Source organism: Musca domestica, unplaced genomic scaffold (genome assembly GCF_030504385.1).
Source record: "Musca domestica strain aabys unplaced genomic scaffold, Musca_domestica.polishedcontigs.V.1.1 8, whole genome shotgun sequence".
Lineage (NCBI taxonomy): Eukaryota > Metazoa > Arthropoda > Insecta > Diptera > Muscidae > Musca > Musca domestica.
In genome coordinates this window covers 18185311-18208570 of record NW_026712409.1, presented here as the reverse complement: position 1 = coordinate 18208570, position 23260 = coordinate 18185311, and the positions used below count along the sequence as shown (strand labels likewise).

General features: G+C 34.6%; 2 protein-coding genes and 1 long non-coding RNA gene across 6 annotated transcripts; 2 read left to right on the top strand and 1 right to left on the bottom strand.

Annotated features, from left to right (window-relative positions):
• The first annotated feature begins 177 nt into the window (after positions 1–177).
• LOC101896458 (liprin-alpha-1) lies at positions 178–15047 on the top strand. Of its 3 annotated transcripts, none has more exons than XM_005182207.4 (8): positions 178–320; positions 10157–10405; positions 10516–10690; positions 10757–11070; positions 12710–12889; positions 12955–13086; positions 14704–14859; positions 14927–15047. In XM_005182207.4, the coding sequence occupies exons 1-8, from the start codon at positions 318–320 to the stop codon at positions 14957–14959; spliced, it is 1242 nt and encodes a 413-aa protein (XP_005182264.1). In that variant the 5' UTR covers positions 178–317; the 3' UTR covers positions 14960–15047. The 3 variants fall into 3 exon arrangements, with proteins under 3 accessions (XP_005182264.1, XP_005182265.1, XP_058986846.1); XM_005182208.4 differs by having other exon boundaries at positions 180–320; positions 10519–10690; XM_059130863.1 differs by lacking the exon at positions 178–320 and adding an exon at positions 9671–10085.
• A 1646-nt stretch (positions 15048–16693) lies between these two features.
• Positions 16694–22451, top strand: LOC101896286 (adenylate kinase). Its single transcript, XM_005182206.3, has 4 exons — positions 16694–16902; positions 21235–21471; positions 21546–21713; positions 21780–22451. Exons 1-4 carry the CDS (start codon positions 16798–16800, stop codon positions 21993–21995), a joined length of 726 nt encoding a protein of 241 aa, XP_005182263.1. The 5' UTR covers positions 16694–16797; the 3' UTR covers positions 21996–22451.
• Positions 16703–21288, bottom strand: LOC131806601 (uncharacterized). 2 transcript variants are annotated; one of them, XR_009344105.1, is made up of 2 exons: positions 21202–21288; positions 16703–17020 (listed from the first exon to the last, which is right to left on the bottom strand). It is a non-coding gene; the product is annotated as an uncharacterized LOC131806601 (long non-coding RNA). The 2 variants fall into 2 exon arrangements; XR_009344104.1 differs by lacking the exon at positions 21202–21288 and adding an exon at positions 19816–19937.
• Positions 22452–23260: the final 809 nt, after the last annotated feature.

Here is a 23260-nt window from a genome sequence, read left to right as displayed (position 1 = left end):
CGATGTCAATTTTAAGGCTAGACACAAAGCCACATTTTGCTCACGGCAAATATCGCTGGTGGTGGTGGTGGTGGTGAGTGAGTTTGAGCAAAAACACACTTTTCTCGCTTTTATTGACCACGCTGGGTTAGTATTTTTACACCGTCTTAATCATTAATGGGTGGGAAAACGGCAAAGGCGATAAACGGTTTAGTTGATAAACATCATATAGAGAGTGTGGAGTAATGTTTTGGTGTGGTGCGGTTATTGTTTAATGTTTTGTTTAATAATAAAATATAGATTAAATAATTGAAAGAAAACTAATATTAAAAAATATTATGGTTAGTAAGAAAGGTCATTTATAAAAAAATGCAACTAAAATTAATTAAATTATTAAGGAAATTAACTCTGCAAAGAAATGTGAAACAAAAAGCAACCGGGTCCACATGAGACAAGTTAAAAAAGCATTGTAGAATATACCATTCTTAATAACAAATATATTTGGCAAGTGTTTCCCAAATTTGACCTTCATTATAAGCTGTAAACAAAAGAATTGAACTCCAACTTCACGATCATAGAGACTACCGTGTTTTTGTTTTTTTTTTTCGTTTCTTTTTGCAACACCAACAGTTCCCCTGAAATGTATTTCAATCAATTGAGTGTTCTTTGCTGTGGTAATCGGTTAAATTGATAATGTTATCTCTTTTATAAATACGGGGTGAGATAAAAAAAAACTGCAACAAAGTCAAACGGCATAATTTTTATAATCTCCACCTTAAAAAGTAGGGTATATTAAATTTATCATTCCGTTTGTAACATCCCTAAATATTCGTCGTAGACCCAATAAAGTATATATATTCATGATCAGCATAAAATTCTATGTCGATTTAATGATGTCCGTCAGTCTGTTGAAATCACGATACCGCCCACATTATTTGACGTAGAGCTTCAAAATTTGGCAAGACGATTTGTATTATGCCTAGGATGGTTGATATTGAAAATAAGATATATCGGTCCATGTTTTCGTATAGCCGCCATGTAACGGTACCTCCCGACATTCAGAATTTCGACGATTTCAACGACATTATTCACCGGAATTGTATCAAATTTGGTATTTGAAGTTCGTAACGGATAATACAGCCTGTGACAAATAATTGTATGTGCATGTCCACGTCTTCGTATAGCCCCCATATAACTGTAACTCCCGATATTCGGTATTTTGATGATTTTAGCGACATTATTCACAGGAATTGTTTCAAATTTGGTATTTGAAGTTCGTAACGAATACTACAGCATGTGACAAAAAATTGTCAGTGCAGGCCCACGTCTTCGTATAGCCTTCATATAACGGTACCTCCCGATATTCGGTATTTTGATGATTTTAGCGACATTATTCACAGAAATTGTTTCAAATTTGGTATTTGAAGTTCGTCATGCATACTACAGCCTATGACGGAAGATTGTCTGTGCAGGTCCACGTGTTGGTATGGCCGCATATAATGGTAACTCCCTGTATCCGGTATTTTGATGATTTTAGCTACATTATTCACCGATTTTTTTAAGTTTCGCATTTGAATATTGTGATAAAAGTTCCCTATGCAGGTCCACGTCGTCGTATTTTTAACGGTTTTTATTTTTTAAAAATTGCCAAATTCGTTCCAAATGGTGGATTGTATTCAAGGTTCGGTCTGGCCGAAATTACTGCTTTTTTACTTGTCATTTTTTTTTTAATTATATTGAATGAAAGCAAAAATGTCGGAAATAGCATCAAAATTTAGAATTAGTTTAGATTTTTTGGAATTGGTCACCTTTGGCACGAATTATGGCCTTCAAACGGCCAATGAAACCGTCACACATTGGCCGAATGTTGCTCTGCGGTATTTTGGTCCATTCACGCCCGGCGAAGCACTTATTTGAGGTGATCGAAACTTTGGTATTTTCTAGTACCAGACACAATAGTCCAACGGATTGGTATCCGGAGATTTTGGTGGCCATTGTGCGCTGGAAATGAAGCGAGGAACCTCATTTTGTGACCATTCCTGGGTGGCGCGTGCTGAGTGCGATCGATGGTGTTGAGTCCTGTTGGAATGTCCAAGGACTGCGGCTAAAATGTTTGCGTGCCCAAGGCTTTAATACACCCTCCAGAATATTTTCGCGATAATATTCGGCATTTATTCTGATGCGACGGTCGATTAATACGAGCAGAGAGCGACCATCGACTGTGACGGCCCACACCATCACCATGGCCTGCGCTAAAGTTCTGCTGGTTAAACGAAGGTGCACATTTTCAGCTGACCTCTTTGGCAAGTAAAGACGATTATTTTGTTTGTTTACAAACTGCTGGACAACGAATGTTTTCTCATCGGAGAAAACCAAATTCGGCAGTTCATCACTTTCTCTTTCTTTTGAGTCTATTTTCTTTCTGTTGCGGTTTAAGTTCTTGCACTTTTTTGAATTTCAATGGCTTTACTCCGAGCTCATTTTTCAATATTTGCCGAAAAAAATATGTTAAACGAGCCATTTTTCGGTCACTGCGACGCGGGTTTCGATCAAGTCGCTTCTTTACTTTTCGAACTATTTCTGCTGATGTTGCTGTTTTCTACCGTCTGCCGTCCGCTTCCTTGACTTCGGGTTACGCTACCAGTATCACGGTTAAGAGCGATGGAACCTGGCAAGAAATATTCACATTTAAATGCTGGAGTGCTCTAACGATAGCCACTTGTGGTTTTCCAGCCAAATATAAAGAAATCACACTATCCCGCTTGAATTCCATGACGAATAACTTTTTTTTTCTGGAAAATTGTCACCAAAATGCTTTCATGCTTGTAAACAATATAATGAGCTGTCACTGGAATAATTTTAACAGCTTTCGGAAGAGTGGCTTAGAAATGACAGCAGTCTGAAGTTGCAGTTTTTTCATCTCACCCTCTATGTGTATATATATTTTAAAAAAAGGAATATTATTTCGATATAGCTACCCATAATGAAAATTCATATAAAAGGGAACTTTCAAAACACATCCAGTGTCCATGAAACAAAAATCAAGTTCAGTTACAACAACATATATTCCCATTAGGAAAAGGACGTGTGGTAGTTGTAGTACAAGCTGTGCTGGCAATGACCTATCCTAATTTAACCTAAATAACATTTTCAATCCACCTTAAAGCATTTCAATTGTGTTTCAACCCTCCAAGAATGTTAGAATGTTTCATTTAAGGGAATGTATGAGAAATTATGTGTGCGTTTGTGTGTGTGTGTGAGGGAATGTGTGTCAATTCAATTAATTTCGAAAAATAACATAACGTGTAAAATGGAACAGATTTAATTAAAGAAATATGTCAGCGTTTTTCTTCGGTGTTGAAATGGAGTGCTTGTGAAAATCTAGGACATGTCAGCTGAATGTTCTCACAGTTGAAAGTTTTATAAACTTTTGATGAAACCAAGAGAGTAGTAAAATCGATAGAATATGATTTGATTCATTTTAATCACATTAATATAGGATGGTTTTTGAATAGAAAATAAAATGAAGCCGGAAGCATGGAGTTCTATCTATAGCAGATGTGAGAGGTCTTCATCCATTTAAAAAAGATCCTTTATTTACAGAATATCTAATACAAATTAGATATTATTCTGTCTAAGAACAAGTTAAAAAGTATCAGTCGGTTTTGCCTATATATATATATACTCTCAGCCAATGTTCGATTATTTAAATATATTTTGAGATCTGTTATGATTATTCAAATGTTTGACCCTCAATGGATTAGGTTCCCAAAGAATGGTGCCAGATTTGGACTATATCGACTACTTCCTATACTTTATATGAGATATGAGATATGCGATAATTTTTAGAAAATGTTAAAATATGCGTACCAGTCAACCGTATAGTCAACCGAAGTATGCCATTTTCAAACTTCATCTAATACAGATAAAATAACAAGAAAATTGAACAGTTATATCCAATTTTATGCGAAATCATAAATTCCATATTCATCTCAGGTTTGTGGTTGAGAGAAATATTTAGGTAAAGAATCGCTGACTGGTGCCTCATCGAAATAACGGCTTTAGAGCCTAGGTCTCTTTGGGCCAAATCCGTTTTAGGATATTTGGAGTCGATCTAGCCCGATGCCCGTCCGTCTGGCTGGCTGTTGCGCACGACAACTCTCGAAGTGAATGTCCGATTTGATCCAAACTTGTTATATCGTGATATTATTGTCAAACTTAGAACGAATTCGGAGATGGACAAAATCGGTGCACTCCAATTGGTACCTCCCACACAAAATGTCAACATTCTCAAAGAAAATATTTTACCGCACAGAGAATGGAAGGATACTCTGATTTTGTTCCAACTTTGCAAATCCTAATATTTTCATCAGTGCTAGGTCAGGTGCGAAAATTGAAAATATCAGTCTACTCCATCAAGTGCTTACCCCACATAGGGGCAAACATTTGAATAGTTATTACTCTTATAAAATGTGATGTAAGTGTCTGATTGTCTTCAAATTACATACACCACAATATTTTTATTAACCCAAGGTCTGGTGCGAAGATGGAATATATTGCTCCACTCCTTCTGGTGCCTCCCCACAAAGGGTCAACATTTTTAATATCCATGAAGCTCATAAAACGCGAAATTAACATCCGATTTCATTTAGATCTGGCACATCTCAATATTTCTATCAACACAAGATCTGTTTTAAAGATGATAAAGATCGGACCATTTCTTCTGGTACCTCCCCCACGGAGGGTCAAAATTTTGAATAGCCAAAACGATTATAAAATACGAAATAAGCATCCGGTTCTCTTCAAATTACACACATCACGATATTTTTATTTACCCAAGGTCTGGTGTGAAGATGCAATATATCGCTCCACTTCTTCTTTTACCTCCTCCACAAAGGGTCAAAATTTTGAATATCCACGAAGCTCATAAAACACGAAAATAACATCCGATTCCATTCGGACTTGGCACATCTCAATATTTCCATCAACGTAAGATCTGTTATAAATACGGGAGAGATCGGACCATTCCTTCTGGTACCTCCCCCACAAAGTGTCAAAGTTTTGAAAACCCAAAACGATCGTATAATTCGAAATAAGCATCCGGCTCTCTTCAAATTTCTCACATGCCATTATTTTTACTAACGCAAGATCTGCTGCGAAAATGGGATATATCGGCGCACTCCTGGATCTTCCCCCACAAAGGTTTCAAATTTTTAAAAAAACCAAACGGCCAACCTTTCTGGTACCTCACTCACAAAGGGTTACAATTTCCAATATCTGTCATAACTTGCGAAACAAGTCAGCGATTTGTTACAACTTGCTATATCTAAATATTTATCTTAACCAAAAATCTGATATGAATATGTATTTTATAGAAATTTATGAATTCACATAAAATTGGATATAAATGTTTAATTTCCTTCAAATTTTGCCCAATATTTTTATCTGTATTAGATGAAGTATGAAAATATATTTTTTTTGGAAAATCTGGAAATATTTCCAGATTTTCCAAAAATTTGCACAAATCTCAAAGTATAGGATGTAGTCGATATAGTCCAAATCTGGCACGTTGTAATATTTATATAGAATTGGTTAATATTGGTCAACAGCTTCGGAATCTCCAGTCAACAGTTTCAATAATCATAACTCAAGGCTGGGGGTATACATCTGTCGGCAAAACCGACTAAGACTATTTTACTTGTTTTTAATTGAATTCTTCAGGGTCACTCATAGTTAATGTTTTTGACTTTAATTTCCGATCCAAGGAAAGGTTATGTTTTAGATGTTTGCTTACATTTTGTTTGTTGACAGAAAATGTTGAAATGTGATCCTTTAAGCCGGAAGAACAAAAGGCTTTGAATTGGCCCAACTCTCTTGTTCTTTAAGATTTCTATGGATAAAAAACAATGAAAATCGTTATATAATTTAAACATTTTTTTTATGGAAGAACAAAATATTTAAAGTCTGGCCTCAAGGAAGATGTGAGATTTATTATTATTATTTAAAAGTAATATATATTTCCATTAAAACATCCGATCCAGATTGTGATTATGCGACGGTGCAACACAGACTTAATATTAACCCGCTACTTAATTCCCAAATCAATATTTCAATATAGCATATTTACACCTCTGTCCCCACCCCCCAAATTTTAACCACCTGTTTCAGCATTGACCTAGCTCTGTAGTTTACCCTAATTACATATCATAAGCCTAGCATTCAATAACATCTTCACAATGCATTCAAAACGAAAATGCACTTGTTGGGGGTGTAATTGTCATTTTTTCGCGCCAAAGTGCTACGAACATGTCCAACAGACACATACATACGAACATACTACTAACGAGGGGTTTTAATTTTGCAATTTAGTTTTCGAATTGTGCATTCCATTGTTTGTTCACCATCGAAATATATACATAATGCTTTTGTGCTTTGTTCTCCTAGGCAGCAGAGTCATTCCGTCACCAATACCCCCATCTTTGGCGAAATAAAATTCTATATAATTTTTTTTCACTTATATTGGTATTATTATTGTTACCGTCGATGAAGTGCTCCAAAGTAGCTTTATCATGGCAAAAATTAGCAACAATAAAAACGTACTACAACATTTTTTTCAACAAATGACGTTAACTCGCGAGAGAGAGAGAAATGCTCCCTCTCTCTAAATGTCGTCGTAATCATTTCATGTTTCCTCCCCCAAATTTGGTGTTATGACGGGGATATTTGAAAACAATTTCTATTTTGGGGGAAAATTGTTTTGAGTTGAGCTTTCAAATACACTTAGGTCTCGTTTTATGGCATACATTCCATGTGGAACTTTTCAAGAGGCTACATTCTTTTCCAAAAAGGAAATTACTTAACTAATGAGATGACATTTTGTTTTATAGAGGATGTAAATGGTTAAATTTTCGACTGAGGTGAAATTTTATTTTTACAAAATAGACTTCAGTCTGATAAAGTACACATTTTTTCTATATACAGAGAGCTGAGGTGAATATAAATAATACCTTTGTCTACTGAGATGAGGTATATTTCCAATAGAAAAAAAAGACATCAGATGACGGATAAATTTGGTAATATTGAACAAAGTACTTCAGATCATAATAGTGAATTTTTCTATAGAAAAAGAAATGCCTTAGTTCACTGAGTTAAGTTATTTTCTAGAGGAAAAACATCATATTATTCAGGTGAAATTTTCTACAAAAAAAGATTTCGCAGATCATTGGTGGATTTTTTTTAGAAAAAATAATTCTTTAATCTACTGAAGTGAATTTTTCCATAGAAGAAATACCTCATATTACTGAGATGATATTTTTTCCAAGAAAAAATACCTTATACCTATGAGGCGAGTTTCTTTCCTATAAAAACATAATTTAGTCTGAGCTAAATTTTTCCTATAAGTAAAAAATTCCTCATCCACGATTTATATAGAAACAAGTAAAATAGTATCAGGCTTGAGTTATGATTATTCAAACTGTTGACCCTTTGTAAGGGAGGTTTCAAAGCAGTTGGCCAATATTGGACAATTCGTATCTGACCCAAGATTGATATAAATATTACGACGTGGCAGATTTGGACTATATCGAACACTTCCTATACTAGCGGACCGAAGTATTCAATTCTCAGACTTCATCTAATACAGATAAAAATATTGGTACGTGCAAAATTTGAAGGAAATCGAACATTTATAGCTATTTTATGAAATCATAAATTCGGATTACATTTTTATGTCAGATTTCTGGGAAATAGTTAGATATAACAAGTTTTAAAGAATCGCCGACTTGTTTCGGAAGTTATGACGGATATAAGCATTGGAAATTTTGACCCTTTTGTAGGAGTGGTACCAGAAGAGGTTGGCAGATATATATCATCTTCGCAACAGATATTGCGTTAGCAAAAATATTTGGATGTGTGAAATTTGAAGAGAGTTGGATGTTATGTTTCTCAAAATCTTGAACCTATGTGGGGTGGTACCAGAAGAAATGGTCCGATCTCTACCATCTTTATAATAGATCTTGTGCTAATAGAAATATTGAGATGTGCCAAGTCTGAATAGAATCGAATGCTAATTTCGTGTTTTATGAGCTTCATGAATATTCAAAATTTTGACCATTTGTGGGGGAGGTACCAGAAGGTGTGGACCGATATCTTCCATCTTCACACCAGACCTTCGATTAATAAAAATATTGCGATGTGTGTAATTTTAAGAGAACCGGACGTTTATTTCGGATTTAATAATCGTTTCGTTTGTTCGAAACTTTGACCCCTTGTGGGGAAGGAAATTGAAGAAATGGCTCGATTTCCACTATCTTTATAACAGATATATTCCATCTGCGCACCAGACCTTGGGTAAATAAAAATATTTTGATGTGTGTAATTTGAAGACAATCGGACACTTACACCACATATTATAAGAGTTATAATTAATCAAAATTTTGACCCTTGGTGAGGTAGGCACTTGATGGAGTGGACCGATATTGTCCATTTTTGCACATGACCTAGCATTGATGCAAATATTAGGATTTGCAAAGTTGAAGCAAAATTGGAGTATCCTCTCACTTTCTGTGCAGTAAATTATTTTCTTTTTAAATGTTGACATTTTGTGGGGGAGGTACCAGAAGGAGTGGACGGATATTGCCCATCTCCGAACTCGATCTAAGTTTGACAACAATATTCGAGCACATCGATAGATCGACTCTAAATGTCCTGAAACGAATTTGGTCCAAAGAGACCTAGGGTCGAAAGTCGTTATTTCGATGAGGCACGTATCAAATGATATATACCCTCTTTAGCCATGGCTGACGGTATAAAAATAAATCAGACGACTGAGGCACATTTGGATCTGTTGAAAAAAGTATTTCAAATATTAGTGGTGAGTTTTTTTTGTATAACAAGAATGCCTTAGTCCACTGAGGTAAATTATTTTATATTATTCGTATTATTGAGGTGAAATTACCTATAGGAAAAGATTTCGCAGACCATAGGTGGGATTTTTTTTAGAAAAAAAAATTCGTTTATCTGCTGAGTTGAATTTTTTTATAGAATAAATACCTCATACCACAGAGATGACTTTTTCTCCAAAGAAAAAAAAATACCTCATGCCAATGAGGTGAGTTCTTCTCCTAAAAAACGTCACTCAGTCTTGCTGAGGTGAATTTTTCATGTAAGAAAAATGTTTTTTTTTTGTCAGACAAAATAAATATCACAGTCTACCGAGGTGGATATTTTCTATAGAAAAAATAGTACTGTGGTGAATTTTCTTGGTATGGAAAGAAAGGTGATATATTTTCCTTTGGTCCGAAATTTGTTTTTCTTTCCAAAATCAAATTTCTTAATTTTCTTTCAAACGGAAAAAAGTAACTTCACCTTGCGGCCTCACTGTACATGTCTGTTGTTAATGGGTTGAGCGAGCATTGTATGCGGATGTTTGTGCGAATCTCGAAACGACGACTGACGGGTGTTATTCAATGACAAATTTGACACAATTCAAGAATGCTTTGTGGATATAAACAAAGCTGGCATTTGAAATGAGAATCGAAAAAAACACACACAACGCTTTTGGTGGGGAACCTAGTGCGCACAATCCGCGCAAATGTACCCACCATGGATATTGCTCTCCTCTTTCTCTCTCTCTCTGTCGCTCTATCTATGTCCCTGTGTGTTTGTCCATCCGTCCGGCGGCTGTGCTTTGCTTCCTTCCGTGTGTGTTTAGGTTAGGCTAGGCGGCACTCTCTTTTGTGTGATGAAATGTGAAAAAATGTCTCCAGAGACCGTTACGACGAACAAGGGTTGAGGTGAATTTGTGTCTCTATTGTCGACATACTGCCAGAGGCAGATACACTCAGTTCTAGTACGACAATTGGACAATAGAGTTTCGAGAGGCAAAGCCAGCCAGCGTTGCCGAAGGAAGAAATCAATAAAAAATGTTGTTTTTCATAAAAATTACTTTACATCAGTTGTGAGAAGAGCAGCAGTTGAGGAGCCGAAATTGTGGAAAAGAAAAAAACGCCAGCAAACCTTTGCTTCGCAATAAAAGTTTTAACCTTTTTCTTCGTGTCGTGTCGTGTCGTTTGCGTGCGTGCGTGTGTGCGTCGTTTTTACAAAAAGTTGTTTGTTTTTGTTGTTCCCGTGCTAGTATTGTTATTATTATTATTTTGTTTTTAATAAATAAATTTAGTTTAGAATGGATTCTAGTCATCATGTGACGGTACCATTACGTTATGGTATCAAGAAAATGCGTAAACGTCGAGACTTGGATGCTTTGCTGTCACAGGCCAAGGGTGGTGGAGGAGGAGGCAGTGGTGGTGGCAGTGCCAGTTGTGGCGGAGGACCACTGAGACGCGGTAACAACAATAGAGGAGCCCTGTATTCGCAGGATAAGCTCTTGAATAATGTTTCCACCGATGACCAGGAGGATTACAATTGGGTGAGTATTACTCGCAGCAGATTTATGAATGAATTTTGTTTGCAAAACCACCTAACCACCCACAACCTCCCCCTCCCCCTATCTTTCTCTTTTTATGCCTTTCTTTTCAGCAGCCCAAAGTCAAACAGCCCACACATCACTGCGGCCACAACAAACAATTGATATTCCGTTTATACGGCATTCTACTGTTCGTGATTACCCTATCAATATTCGTTGGCTTTACCTACTGGTTAAATTTCAATTTACAACAACAGATCTATGAATATAAACAAAAAGTTGAACAAGGTGTGTACCTCGCAAGTTGTGCCATTCCAAGAAAGAATCTTAACGGAAATTTTTTTCCCTTTTCAGTTTCCGCAGCCAGTCAAATCCTGCCCGACACCCTACAGGCCTGGCATGAAACCTCGAAAAATTTAATAAAAAATCAAACCTCGATCTCGGCGAAACTGTCGGAGCTGCAGCAATCGCTGCAGGTGTTGTGGAAGAATTTCAGTGAATATCGTACCTCCCAGGAAGCACAAAAGACCTACAAGGAAGAGAAAATTGTGGCCGATTTTGGGGCCAAAATCGAGGCCATCGCCACGGATGTGGAGAGCATGAAGGACCATTATAACAATGTGAAACAGCAGCAAACGAACCTGCAAAATGTCTTTGAGAAGTTGAAGGTGAGGCATGAGATTTTCAATTGTAATAAGGAGGGGAGTTTTACATTCAGACATTTATGGAAGACGTGAACATATTTAACTTATAGAAGATATTTTGAAGGAGTTCTATTTTAGAACCCCTTGAGAGAGTACTCTATCAGTAAAAGGCCTTTAAAAGTTAACTATGTGTGGAAGGCCATTATAAGTATCCCTATATGTAGAATACTTTTAGAAGGTCTTCTTTTTGTTCAAGAACTTTGGAAGTCCCTCTATAAATAGATAACCATTGGATACCGAATATTTTTACGAGAAGATCTTTAACGAATATAAAAGTCCTTTCAAGGCCTTCGATCAGTAGACGACCTTTATAAGGCCCCATTAATAAAAATACTTCATATAGTAGTCTATCTAGAGAAGCACCCTTGTATAACAATTCTTCTGCTCTTTTTTTTTTGATAGATATTTAGATGGTCTTCTATATTCAAGACTCTTTTAGAAAGTAGTTTATCCGTAAAAGGCCCTTTAAAAATTTACTATGTGTAGAAGGCCATTATAAGGACCCCAATATGTAGAAAGTGTTTAGAAGGTCTTCTCTTTGTTCAAGAAATTCAGAAGGTAATCTATAAATAGATAACCATTGGATACGAAAGATTTTTACGAGAAGAGCTATAAAAAATATAAAAATATTTTCGAGGTCTCCCATCAGCAGACGACCTTTATAAGACCCCATTCATAAAAATATGTTATAAAGTATTTTATCTAGAGAAGCTCCTAAGGAATTCTTTGTATAACAATCCTTTTGGGCTTTTTGATATAACGCCTTCCAAAGGTACCTAATACATATTTATCTTATCTTCTGGAATTTGAGGTCCCCGTGTGGCATTCTTAACTAAAATAGTCTTTGTAAGCAATCCCTGTAAACAATTCTATGTCGACTTAGGAAGGCCCGTCTTTTGAAAACACGATATCACACTATCAAGGGTAGAGCTTAAAAAATGTGCATAAATATTGATATTACCCAAGGATTTTTGGTATTAGAAATGAAATATATCGGACCAAATTCTATATAGGTATAGGTCCAATATATCAATACTTCCTTATCTTCGGTATTTTGAAGGTTATTGTTAGAAATTTTAAACAAATCAGCTATTAGTTAACTTTTGAAGTAGCCCCAAAAATATTAAAAAAGGCCCACTTCTTTGTGTGGGCTCATAGAACGGTACCTACCTTTCGATTCTTATTTCAACCAAATCAGTCGTTTTTTGGCATTTAGAATTTCCAACCAAATCAGCTGCAATTTGATATTTCGAATTCTTCATTGGGTTGATTAACTCCTACCAAAAAATACAATCTGTGTATAACCCCATTTAGCAGAACTTCCACATTTTAGCAATTTTGGGGTAGCGGATTTAGTCATACATCAATTTTTCATATGATGTAAGTATTTTGTTTTGTTTGATCCCCTAAAGGTCCCTTACACATAGAATGTCTCTATATCTTGTACCTATGGAAGTCCTTAAGTGGTATCCTTACAGGAAATTAAATCTTTACACGGCCATTTCAATCCCCCATTTTTAAAAGACTTTTTAGTTACTGATCCAAATCTTCATTCACTTTACAAACTATAACTAATTTGTCTTATTTTCATCGCCCATTTCAGTCCAACTTCAGCGATGGCCTAAAGAACATGGCTTTGCCGGTTAATTACACGGAAGAATTGAAATCGCTGAGAACGGATTTACAGGGGAAAATCGACAAATTGGAAGCCAATGCCAGTTTCATCAATGATACCCTAACACAAAAGTCAATTATAATGCACGAGGAGTTGGTGAAACACAAGGTTAGTATGGACATTTAAAACTCCTAATTTATTTGTGAAAATATTGAAAATGTTGTGTCTTTCAGAACAAATTGGATGAACTATTTGATCGCAGTGCCAATATAACGTCCCACGTAACATCACTGGAAAATACATGGCCGGATTACAAACAAAAGATAATTAATTTGGGTCAGGATGTACCGCGTCTGGAGAAGGATGTAAGTGGGGTTATGTTAAGTGGATCACAAGTGTACAAATTAGATGGGTATAGACAAAGAAGTCAACTTATAGGTCTACTATAGATAGTATAACCTTTAGAGTGCAATGAAATGCTTTAATATGTCTTCGACAGATTAAAGCATCTATGGAAAATATACCATGTAGAGCATTCCTATGTAAAGAAAGAATTTTAAGGTTTTCCAAAATTTCCACAATTAGTAGTGTTTTAATATCTAGAGGATCTTTTACAAGTATTTTTAAGCAAAAAAAACTTTTTGAAATAAGAAGTCTTTGCGGAAATGGACAATATCGGTTAACTCCATCAAGTACCTCCCCCACAAATGGTCAAAATTTTGAATAATTACAACTCTTATAAAAAGTGATGTAAGAGTCCGATTATCTTCGAATTGCACACATCCCAATATTTTTATTTACTCAAGGTCTGGTGTTAAGATGAAATATATTACTCCACTCCTTCTGGTACCTCCCCACAAAAGGTCGAAATTTTCAAAAAAATATATTTTCTGCACAGAAAGAGAAACAATAGTCCGATTTTGTTCCAACTTTGTAACTCGTAATATTTGCGTCAGTTCTAGGTCATGTGCGAAAACGGACTATGTCGGTTCACCCCATCAAGTACCTTCCCCACAAAGGGTCGATATTTTGAATAATTGCAACTCTTATAACATGTGATGTAAGAACCCGTTTGTCTTCAAATTTCACACAACCCAATATTATTATAAACTCAAGGTCTGGTGTTAAGATCGAATATATCAGTCTACTCCTTCTAGTACGTCCCCCACAAAAGGTCCAAATTCTGAATATCCATTAAGCTCATATAACGTGAAATTAACATCCGATTCCATTTAGACTTGACACATCCGAATATTTCCATCAATATAGGATTTGTTATAAAAACGGTAGACATCGGACCATTCCTTCTGATACCTCTCCTACATATCTCTCCTCAAATTTCACACATACAAACATTTCTGCTAATACCAGATCTGTTGTGGAGATAACAAATATTTGCGAACCCCTTCTGGTACCTCACCCACAAAGGGTCACAATTTTCAATACTTTTATCTGTCATAACTTGCGAAACAAGTCAGCGACTCTTTACAACTTTTTATATCTAAATATGTCTTTCAACCAGAAACCTGAAATGAATATGTAATTTATGATTTCGCATAAAATTGTATATAAATATTAGATTTTCCTGTAATTTTGCCCATACCAATATTTTTATCTGTATTAGACGAAGTATGAAAATGGAGAACTTCGTTCGTCAAGCTAATTTCGACTCAATGTGCGTTTTTTAATAATTATCACATATCTCATATAAAGTGGACAAAGTGGTCGAAATAGTCCAAACTTGGCACGTCTCAATATTTATATCATTTTAATTTAGATCCAATAGGAAATGCACAATATCGGTCCATTGCCTCGGAACCTACTCCATATAGTGTTAAAAGTTCGAATAATCATAACCGAAGTCAAATTATATTTAAATAATGAAACATTGGCTGAGTGTATACATCTGTCGGAAAACCGACTGATTCTTTTTATCTTGTTTTAATAATAAAATTAATATGTCTTTACTCCTCTCCTTCCAGATCTCCCTCTTATCGCTGGCCAGTCAAAAAATGGAAATGTCCTTTAAAAACATCTGCAAAGAATGCCAGAATTCATATATTGAAGCCTTACAACAGCACAATATTGTTGAAGAGAAGAAAGCTGTAGAAAATATCAAACCGTCTGAAACGAAAACGGTAAAAAATATTTAAATTATTTAATTTTGATTTAAATTTTATACAAATTGTATTTATTTTCTTACAGACAACGACCACTTTACGCCCCTCTAATGTGTAGTGTGTTTATTATCATAACAAAAACCAAAAAAACAAACAAACAACAAATTTAATTAATTTTTAAATTAATATTAGATTAACAAAACAAACATTAAAACAATTTCAAATTAATTTTAATTCACCGTCTTTAAAAAAACAAAATTGAAAAGAAGTATAAAATTAAGATTTTAACATGACTTAATAATGACACACAAACACACAGAAATATTGAAACAAAAACAAAAACATGTGAAACGAATTGGCCGCCATAGTTGATAATTTTTAAATTGCAAATGTTTTAATTATGAAGAAAACAAAAAAACCAAAAATTAAATTGTATTGTCTAAGTAAAAGTACCACAAAACAGGACAACAACAACAACAAAGCAACATCACCATACATTTTTTTGTTTAAATAAAAATGAATGTATGTTTTGAAATGTGAGATTCGAAAGGGTGTTTTTATTTGAAATGAGAAAAGTGGGAATAAGAATACCTGCAATACAGCCAATGGATTTCAACTGACAATACAAGGCGCGAACTTCAAACGAAGGCTACTAAATTTAAGATTTTATGTATACGCAATGAAATGGATGTACAAGAAAGAGAGGTCCGATCTCTACTATTTTTATAACAGATCTTGTGTTGATAGAAATATTGAAAATGTTGAATATTCAAAATGTTGACCCTTTGTGGGGAAGGTACAAGAAGGAGTGGACCGATATATTCCATCTTCACACTAGACCTTGAATTAATAAAAAGATTGTGATGTGTGTAATTTGAAGACAATCGGACACTTACATCACATTTTATGAGAGTTATAATTATTCCAAATTTTGACCATTTGTGGGGGAGGTACTTGATGGAGTGGACCGATATTGTTTGCATTTTCGCATCTGACCTAGCACCGATGCAAATATTAGGATATGCAAAATTGGAGCAAAATCGGATTATCCTTTCTCTTTCTGTGCAGTAAATTATTTTCTTTGAAAAATGTTGACAGTTTGTGGGGGAGATACCAGAAGGAGTGGACCGATATTGCCCATCACCGAGCTCGATCTAAATTTGACAAAAATTATACCCTGTACCAAGTTCGGATCAAATCGGATACTCGCTTCAAGAGTTCTCGTGCGCACCAGCAAGCCATCCAGACGGACGAACATCGCTAGATCGACTCCAAAATGTCCTGAAACGGATTTGGTCCAAAGATATCAAATTATATATTCCCTCTCTAGCCATATGGGTGGGGGTATAATAAGTTGATTTTTATATGTTTTCTTATACGACACCAATCGGAGATTGTTATGATATGTATTTTTCAACAATTTTTACAAATTTCAATAATTTTTCATTCAAAATTTTTAATTTTAAAATTAGTTTGACATGCTAGCTACGCAACAGAATTGACATTTTAAATCCACTGATCATGTTGCATGTAAACATGCATTTATTAAGGAAAAGCCCCATAATTAATGCATATCACGATATATTTTCTTTAATATAAACATCTCCCCATATAAACATATTAATGACATGATTATATATACTTATTTTGTAACATTTTGATATATACTTCATTAAATATTTATTTTCTTATAAAAATCAGTTGATTCAATTTAAAGAGGGAAAAAAGCAACACAGTGATGCCACATCGCATCTATTCGTTTCATTTTCCCCTCATTCGCATCATATGTTTGAGTTAATGTATGTGTTTCATTCCGTTCCGGTTATGCACAACAACTCGACTATTGCTGCTTGAACGTGTATTTTCTTTAGTTGTTTTTTCAACTTCTCAAATCCATCCACGTTTACTTTTGCTTCGGCGGGTTGCCTCCTAAAAAGAAAACATTTCTAAGTGAAAATGGCTCCAAACGCAGCTAAGGCCGTACCCCAATCTCGTTATGAACCTGAAGTTGGCATCAATGCCATTCTGTTGGGTCCTCCCGGCTCCGGAAAGGGAACTCAAGTAAGTAAGGAATAGCGACGAACTACGGCGACGACCACTTAACATTTTAATTGATATCTGAAACTCAATTGCCGTCGCTGCTCCGTCCCCCTTCCATGCACCTGCAACAATGTTGTGACTACCATGGTCAAAGGTGGCAAAGAGAGAAAATTTATAAGAATTGTGAAAAAAAGAAATGGAAAGCAAACGGAAAGTATAGTAAAGTTACATAATCGTGAGACAGGCAATTTATGCAAAGATAGTGGCGGTGGTGGTGGTGGTGTGACGACCCATAAGTTTCCAGTATACAACGAAGCTGTGCTAATCAGATGTTTTGAATGGCGCTAAATTATGCTACTATTTTCGTAAATGGACACATGGCACAATTAAATTTCTTATGGCCGATGCGGTCAGATCAAGGTCGCGAAAGGCATATATTTAACGCGTAAGATAACGAAAATTGAGTGAGAGGGGAAAATCTTGAAATATTCAAACAATTCCATAATATCACAATATAGGGTTTCGATAAAACAAAAGTAATAATAGCTAGCTCCCCCCGCACACGCATACATTGAAATGAGTACACATTAGGTGGCCTCATGAATTATGGTCTAGATAATCATTTGCTTACGGTCAGTCATAATTGGGATTTAGTGAAAAGTTTAGTCAAGCATTAAATTCGTTTTAAGGAAGTTTTGAAAAATATGTGCCACTATACGGAAGATAACTCAAGGACCAGTGAAAAAATCTATTTTCCCAAAATCTGTGATTTTGAAGGATTGATAAAGATGAATGACTATTTTAAACATGAATTTAATTTGTGAGTATATGTAGTTTTGAGTTATTAAAAAAATAATGTTAATATTTTTTCATAGAAGTATCTTCAAATCTTTTTTCCAGCTGGATCATTCATGTCAATTGTAAATTACTTCTAGTTGTTTTACTATTTCCTTTGGACAAGTGAATATGGAACATATGTCAGAAAGAGCCATTAGTTATTTTCCTCTTTTGGAAACTGTGCCAAATAGTCATTTATTATTTTCAACTTGTTATGGAAGAACCTGTACCTATTTTGAAGAATATTGCTTACCGATCTGGTTCAAATCTAAAAAAAAGAAGCAAACTCTAAAAAGTTTTAAATTACATAAAATGCAGGCTTTATTAGATAAGTATTAGATATTTAGATTGATTTAAAACTTAAGCCTTAAACTTTTATAGTATTGTAGATTTTTGGGACCAATAACTTTAGAAACATTCGAATGTTCTCCAAAATTCAAAATTTGAATGGCAGTTATAAAGCGAAGCAGCTTCTTTCATTTTGGATTTTATAACGCAAACATTACAAGACTGCTTGCCTTCAACGACAGGAATAGTAAAATGGATTTATTATAAATTGAAGTTATGCCTATAGTCATAGAATCGTCATAGCCTCCCTTACTGGCAATTTTCTCAATATTTTTTGTACCTCTAAATAATTTTAAAATTTATCAGCCTTAAGTATTCAATTGCGTCATACAGTGACACATCAGTGATTCTTCACTTGGTTACAGTTTGATTCTAAAATGTCCATATAATTCCAAAACACACATCCGAATTTATTTCTAAGCATATGCAGAAACATAGCAACTGCTTCCTGAGTGCATTCACGTGAGTCTCCCTCATATACTGAACACATAAAACATACATATGAGCGGATATCTAGAGCCACTTGTTAATAATTGATTGGTTGGTTGAAAACACCTTTAGTTTGGTATTGTTTTTCTTCCATTTATTGATTATGGCATTCTGTTTTTTTGGAAACTTTTATTTTAATTTGATATTTGATAAAGTTTTGCGGCAACACAATTGCCGTTTGATAAGAAGAATCTTACCGCATAAACAATATAGAATAATTGTTTTTTTTTGTTTGTTATTATTATTTCTATCAATGACCTTTGGCCAGCAGAAACTAATCAAGTTGAGTATGTCCAATGTTTACTAAATATTATGCGTTTATGGCTATGAAAGTTTAAGCACGTATGTGTACATAGGTGCATGTATATTAGCATTTAAGAAATATAGGTATGGAATGAAGAGTCAGAAAGGAGTCTGGATATTAAAAAAAAAAACTTGATTTATATACGATTTAAAGAGAGGGTCTTTATAAATTGCATCAAAAGACCAGGAAAAAGTATTTTTAACTGAAACAAGCTAAAAAAGTATCCGTCGATTTTGCCGCCAGGTATACATCTAGCCAATATTCGATTATAATATTCGATTATTTAAATATATTTTGTTTTCTGTTATAATTATTCAAATTTTGGACTCTCTATGGAGTAGATTCCGAAAGGCAAATATTGTTGGAACTAAACGAATATGATATAAATATTGCGACGTGCCAGGTTTGAACCATATCGATTGCTTCCTTCATTTTATATGAGGTATGTGATAATTTTTCGAAATTGTTAAATTTTGCGTGTGAGGTCCCAGATAAAGTCTACCGAAGTATTCAATTTTCATGATCCATCTAATACAGATAAAAATATTGGCATGGACAAAATTGCAAGGAAATCAAACATTTATATCCAATTTTATGCGAAGTCTTGAATTCCATATTAATCTCAGGTTTATGGTTAAGAAAAATATTTAGATATAGCAAGATAGTTTCGCAAGATATGACTGATATAAGTATTGGAAATTGTGAACCTTTGTGGGTAAGGTACCAGAAGGAGTTGGCAGATATATATCATGTGTGAAAGTTGAAGAGAGTTGGATGCTTATTTCGCTTTCTTTGAGCGTTTTATTTTTTAAAATCTTGAAAACTACGTGGGGGAGGTACCAAAAGAAATGGTCCGATCTCTATTCCTGATGGAAATATTGAGATGTACCAAGTCCGAATGAAATAGGAGATTAATTTCGTGTTTTATAAGCTTCATGAATATTTAAAATTTTTACCTTTGGTGGGGAAGATACTTGATTGAGTGGAGAGATATTGTCCATTTTCGCACCTGACCCAGTAGTGATGGAAATATTAGGATTCGCAAAGTTGGAGCAAAATCGGATCAACCTTTCTCTTTCTGTGCAGTAAATTATTTTCTTTGAAAAATGTTGACAGTGTGTGGGGGAGGTACCAGAAGGAGTGGACCGATATTGTCCATCTCCGAACTCCATCCAAATTTGACAATAATATTACGATGTGCCAAGTTTGGATCAAATCGGATACTTCCTTCGAGAGTTATCGTGCGCACCATCCAGACAGACATTGCTAGACCAACTCCAAATGCCCTGAAACGGATTTTGTAAAAAGAGACCTACGGAGTTCTTACAGACGGGGTTTTCAGCCAGTTCATAGACTAAGAGAAAACAGCTTATATGGCAACCAGAAGGGAGCCTATAAGATAGTCTTTATAGGGGACGATTTGGAGAGAGAGATTCCTTTTAAATCCCATAAAAAGCAGTCCAGAAGAAAGTATTTTAAGCTCAAAAGCGTCCAGATTGGAGACCAAGAATATTTTATTTTTTCAACCAAATGAGACTTATAGGGAGATACAACTTTGTGTGGGCGGAGGTAGTATTTTCCAGAGTCGGTCAGAGTCGCATCTGTAGAATTTTGTTTAGGAGCCACTATGGGGAGTTATTATAGACGATTTTAAGAGAATCTCTTAGCCAGTTTATATACCACGTGAAGGCTGTTCTATCAGAAGGAACTTCATTTGGATGAAGTCTTCAAAAAGGTCTGAGGGCACTCCAAAAGTTAGACTTTGTAGGAAACCAAAAGAAAGAAATTATCTTTAAGCTGGGCCCTTAAAAATATCCATCCAAAATCAAAAATTTAATTTTCGTTAGTGGTTCTGAAAAAATCCACAATTTCAGCTAGGAAAGTCTTTTAGAAATATTTCGAAATAACCATGTCTATAGGTCAGGATATTCTTTTATATTTAAACAAAACCAAGATCATAGCCTGCAACATTCTTTGAAAAATATTCCAAAAAACCCACGACTATAACTCGGGAGGTTCTTGAAAAATTTCTGTCTTTTTTACGCCCAAAAGTGTGAAGCTTGGACCCATAAAATATATTCATACAAAATCAAAGATTATAGTTCTGCCAGTGGTTCTGAAAAATTCTACGATTTCAGGTAGGAAAAGTCTTTTAAAAATATTTTGAAATATCCACGTCTATGGCTTAGTTTTTTTTTTGAAAATATTAAAAAACAAGATTATAGCCCGGAACATTCTTTGAAAAATATTCCAAAAAAAAAAAAAAACCCACGATTATAGCTCGGGAGGTTCATGAAAAAATTGTACATCCAAAAGTGTGCTTTAAAATATAAAATGCATACCAATTTCACCTGTTCTGCTTTGTTTGTTTTCAGGCTCCCCTGTTGAAGGAGAAATACTGCGTTTGCCATTTGTCCACTGGTGATATGTTGCGTGCCGAAATCAGTTCCGGTTCCGAATTGGGCGCCACCTTGAAAAAGGTTATGGATGAGGGCAAATTGGTTTCCGATGAGTTGGTCGTTGATATGATTGACAAGAATTTGGATAAACCAGAATGTAAAAATGGTTTCCTTTTGGATGGTTTCCCACGCACAGTTGTTCAGGCCCAAAAGGTATGTCAGAGGTATTATATATGACTAATATAATTAAATAATAAATTATTTTTGTTATATCATTTATTTCACAGTTGGATGAATTGTTGGCCAAGAGAAAAAGTGAACTGGATGCTGTCATTGAATTTGCCATTGACGATAGCCTGTTGGTTAGACGCATTACTGGACGTTTGATTCATGCCGCCAGTGGGCGTTCCTATCATGAAGAATTCGCTCCACCCAAAGTGCCAATGAAGGATGATGTAAGTGAGATTAAAAAGATGAAATTGAATTTGTAATGCAATAAATTATTCATTCTTGCCTTGTAGGTCACTGGTGAACCCCTGATGAGACGTAGCGATGACAACGCCGAAGCCTTGAAGAAACGCTTGGAATCCTATCACAGACAAACCAAACCCTTGGTTGACTACTATGCCCTTCGTGGCTTGCATTTTGCCGTTGATGCTGCCAAAAAATCCAGTGATGTCTTCTCCCACATTGACTCCATTTTCCAGCGTCAACGCCAACAAAGAATGCAATCCTGATTGGGGGATTTTCTTAGGAAATTATTTGATAAAAATTTTACTTGATTTAATTAATTTTGATTATTTGAGTTTCTCTTTTTTTGATTTTGATTATTTTTTGACTGCCAGGAAACAAGTAACTACAACAACAAAGGTGTTATAGTAATTAATTAATTAATTATGTACTAAAGTTTAATGTTTCAGTAATTGTAATTCAATTTATTTTTTTTTGGCTTTTTATTTTTGAGTAAATCCCCCCACCCAGAATGAGTTATTCATTCTGTTATCATCCAGTAATAGAGAGAAATATGTAACATATATGTACATACCATAGTGTGGTATGTATGTAAACACTAATGTAAGAAAAAAAAGAGAAAAGAACAAATAACCACTCTTATAATTGTAAATGTAAAATAATTAAAAATGAAACTGATGAGAAAAAAAATGAGACAAAAATATATAAATATGGAAAAAACACTTGCATGAAATTAATTCAAATATCCCCCTCTCCCAAGAAGACCGGCCCAGTCAGTTTCTTTTTTGAAGAATTATAAAGAAGAAGAAGAAAAACAAAATCAAAACTTATCTAGAGCCACTTTGAGATTTTAACTGCATTTATTTTGTTCTTCAGTGACTACTCTAGGAGGAAGTATTACATTTCCATTATCTATACTATATGTAAAATGTAATCTTAAATATTTTATTCAATTCCAGTGTATATTCCACCATCCATGCAAATATTTGCTTGCTTCTCCATGCACTTGGCCCCCACCAAAAAAAAAAAAAAAAAAAAAAAACAAGGAATGTTTTCCAACTCCACTTGAATTTCCTTTCCTTCTTGTTTCCATTCATTCACATACTCCAAATTGGCAATGCATTCCATCCTCTTTGGTACAATCCATGTAACTGAATAGCATACTCAAGAATATATATATTCTTATGAACAAATATTTAAAATAAAAAGTGTCAATGTAAATGAAATAAGGCCAGTAAAAAAGAAGGAATTTTAAAATCAACATTTTTTGTTCACAATACAAGTTGATTTAAAAATACACAACTGTTGTTGCTACCGCTGAGAGATTGTACCTTAAGCAATGAAAGTAAAATAAATGATAATAAACATTTTACGAAACGTATATATTAATATAAAATGTATTTATTTTTTGTCTAAAAGTTGGTGGCATATTAACGAAATGAAATCTTCAAATATTTTTTCCAGGGGCTGGATTCTTGTTCTATGAAAATATGAAGTGAAAAATATCTCCTTTATAACATTTTTCATTTGA

Excerpts from the sequence above, each read along its gene's own strand:
- LOC101896286 (XM_005182206.3), top strand. The coding sequence starts at position 16,798 with ATGGCTCCAAACGCAGCTAAGGCCGTACCCCAATCTCGTTATGAACCT. Across the intron at positions 16,903-21,234 it reads GCTCCGGAAAGGGAACTCAA|GCTCCCCTGTTGAAGGAGAA; the intron begins GTAAGTAAGGAA and ends GTTTGTTTTCAG. Across the intron at positions 21,472-21,545 it reads CAGTTGTTCAGGCCCAAAAG|TTGGATGAATTGTTGGCCAA; the intron begins GTATGTCAGAGG and ends TTTATTTCACAG.
- LOC101896458 (XM_005182207.4), top strand. Across the intron at positions 11,071-12,709 it reads ATGTCTTTGAGAAGTTGAAG|TCCAACTTCAGCGATGGCCT; the intron begins GTGAGGCATGAG and ends CGCCCATTTCAG. Across the intron at positions 14,860-14,926 it reads AACCGTCTGAAACGAAAACG|ACAACGACCACTTTACGCCC; the intron begins GTAAAAAATATT and ends ATTTTCTTACAG.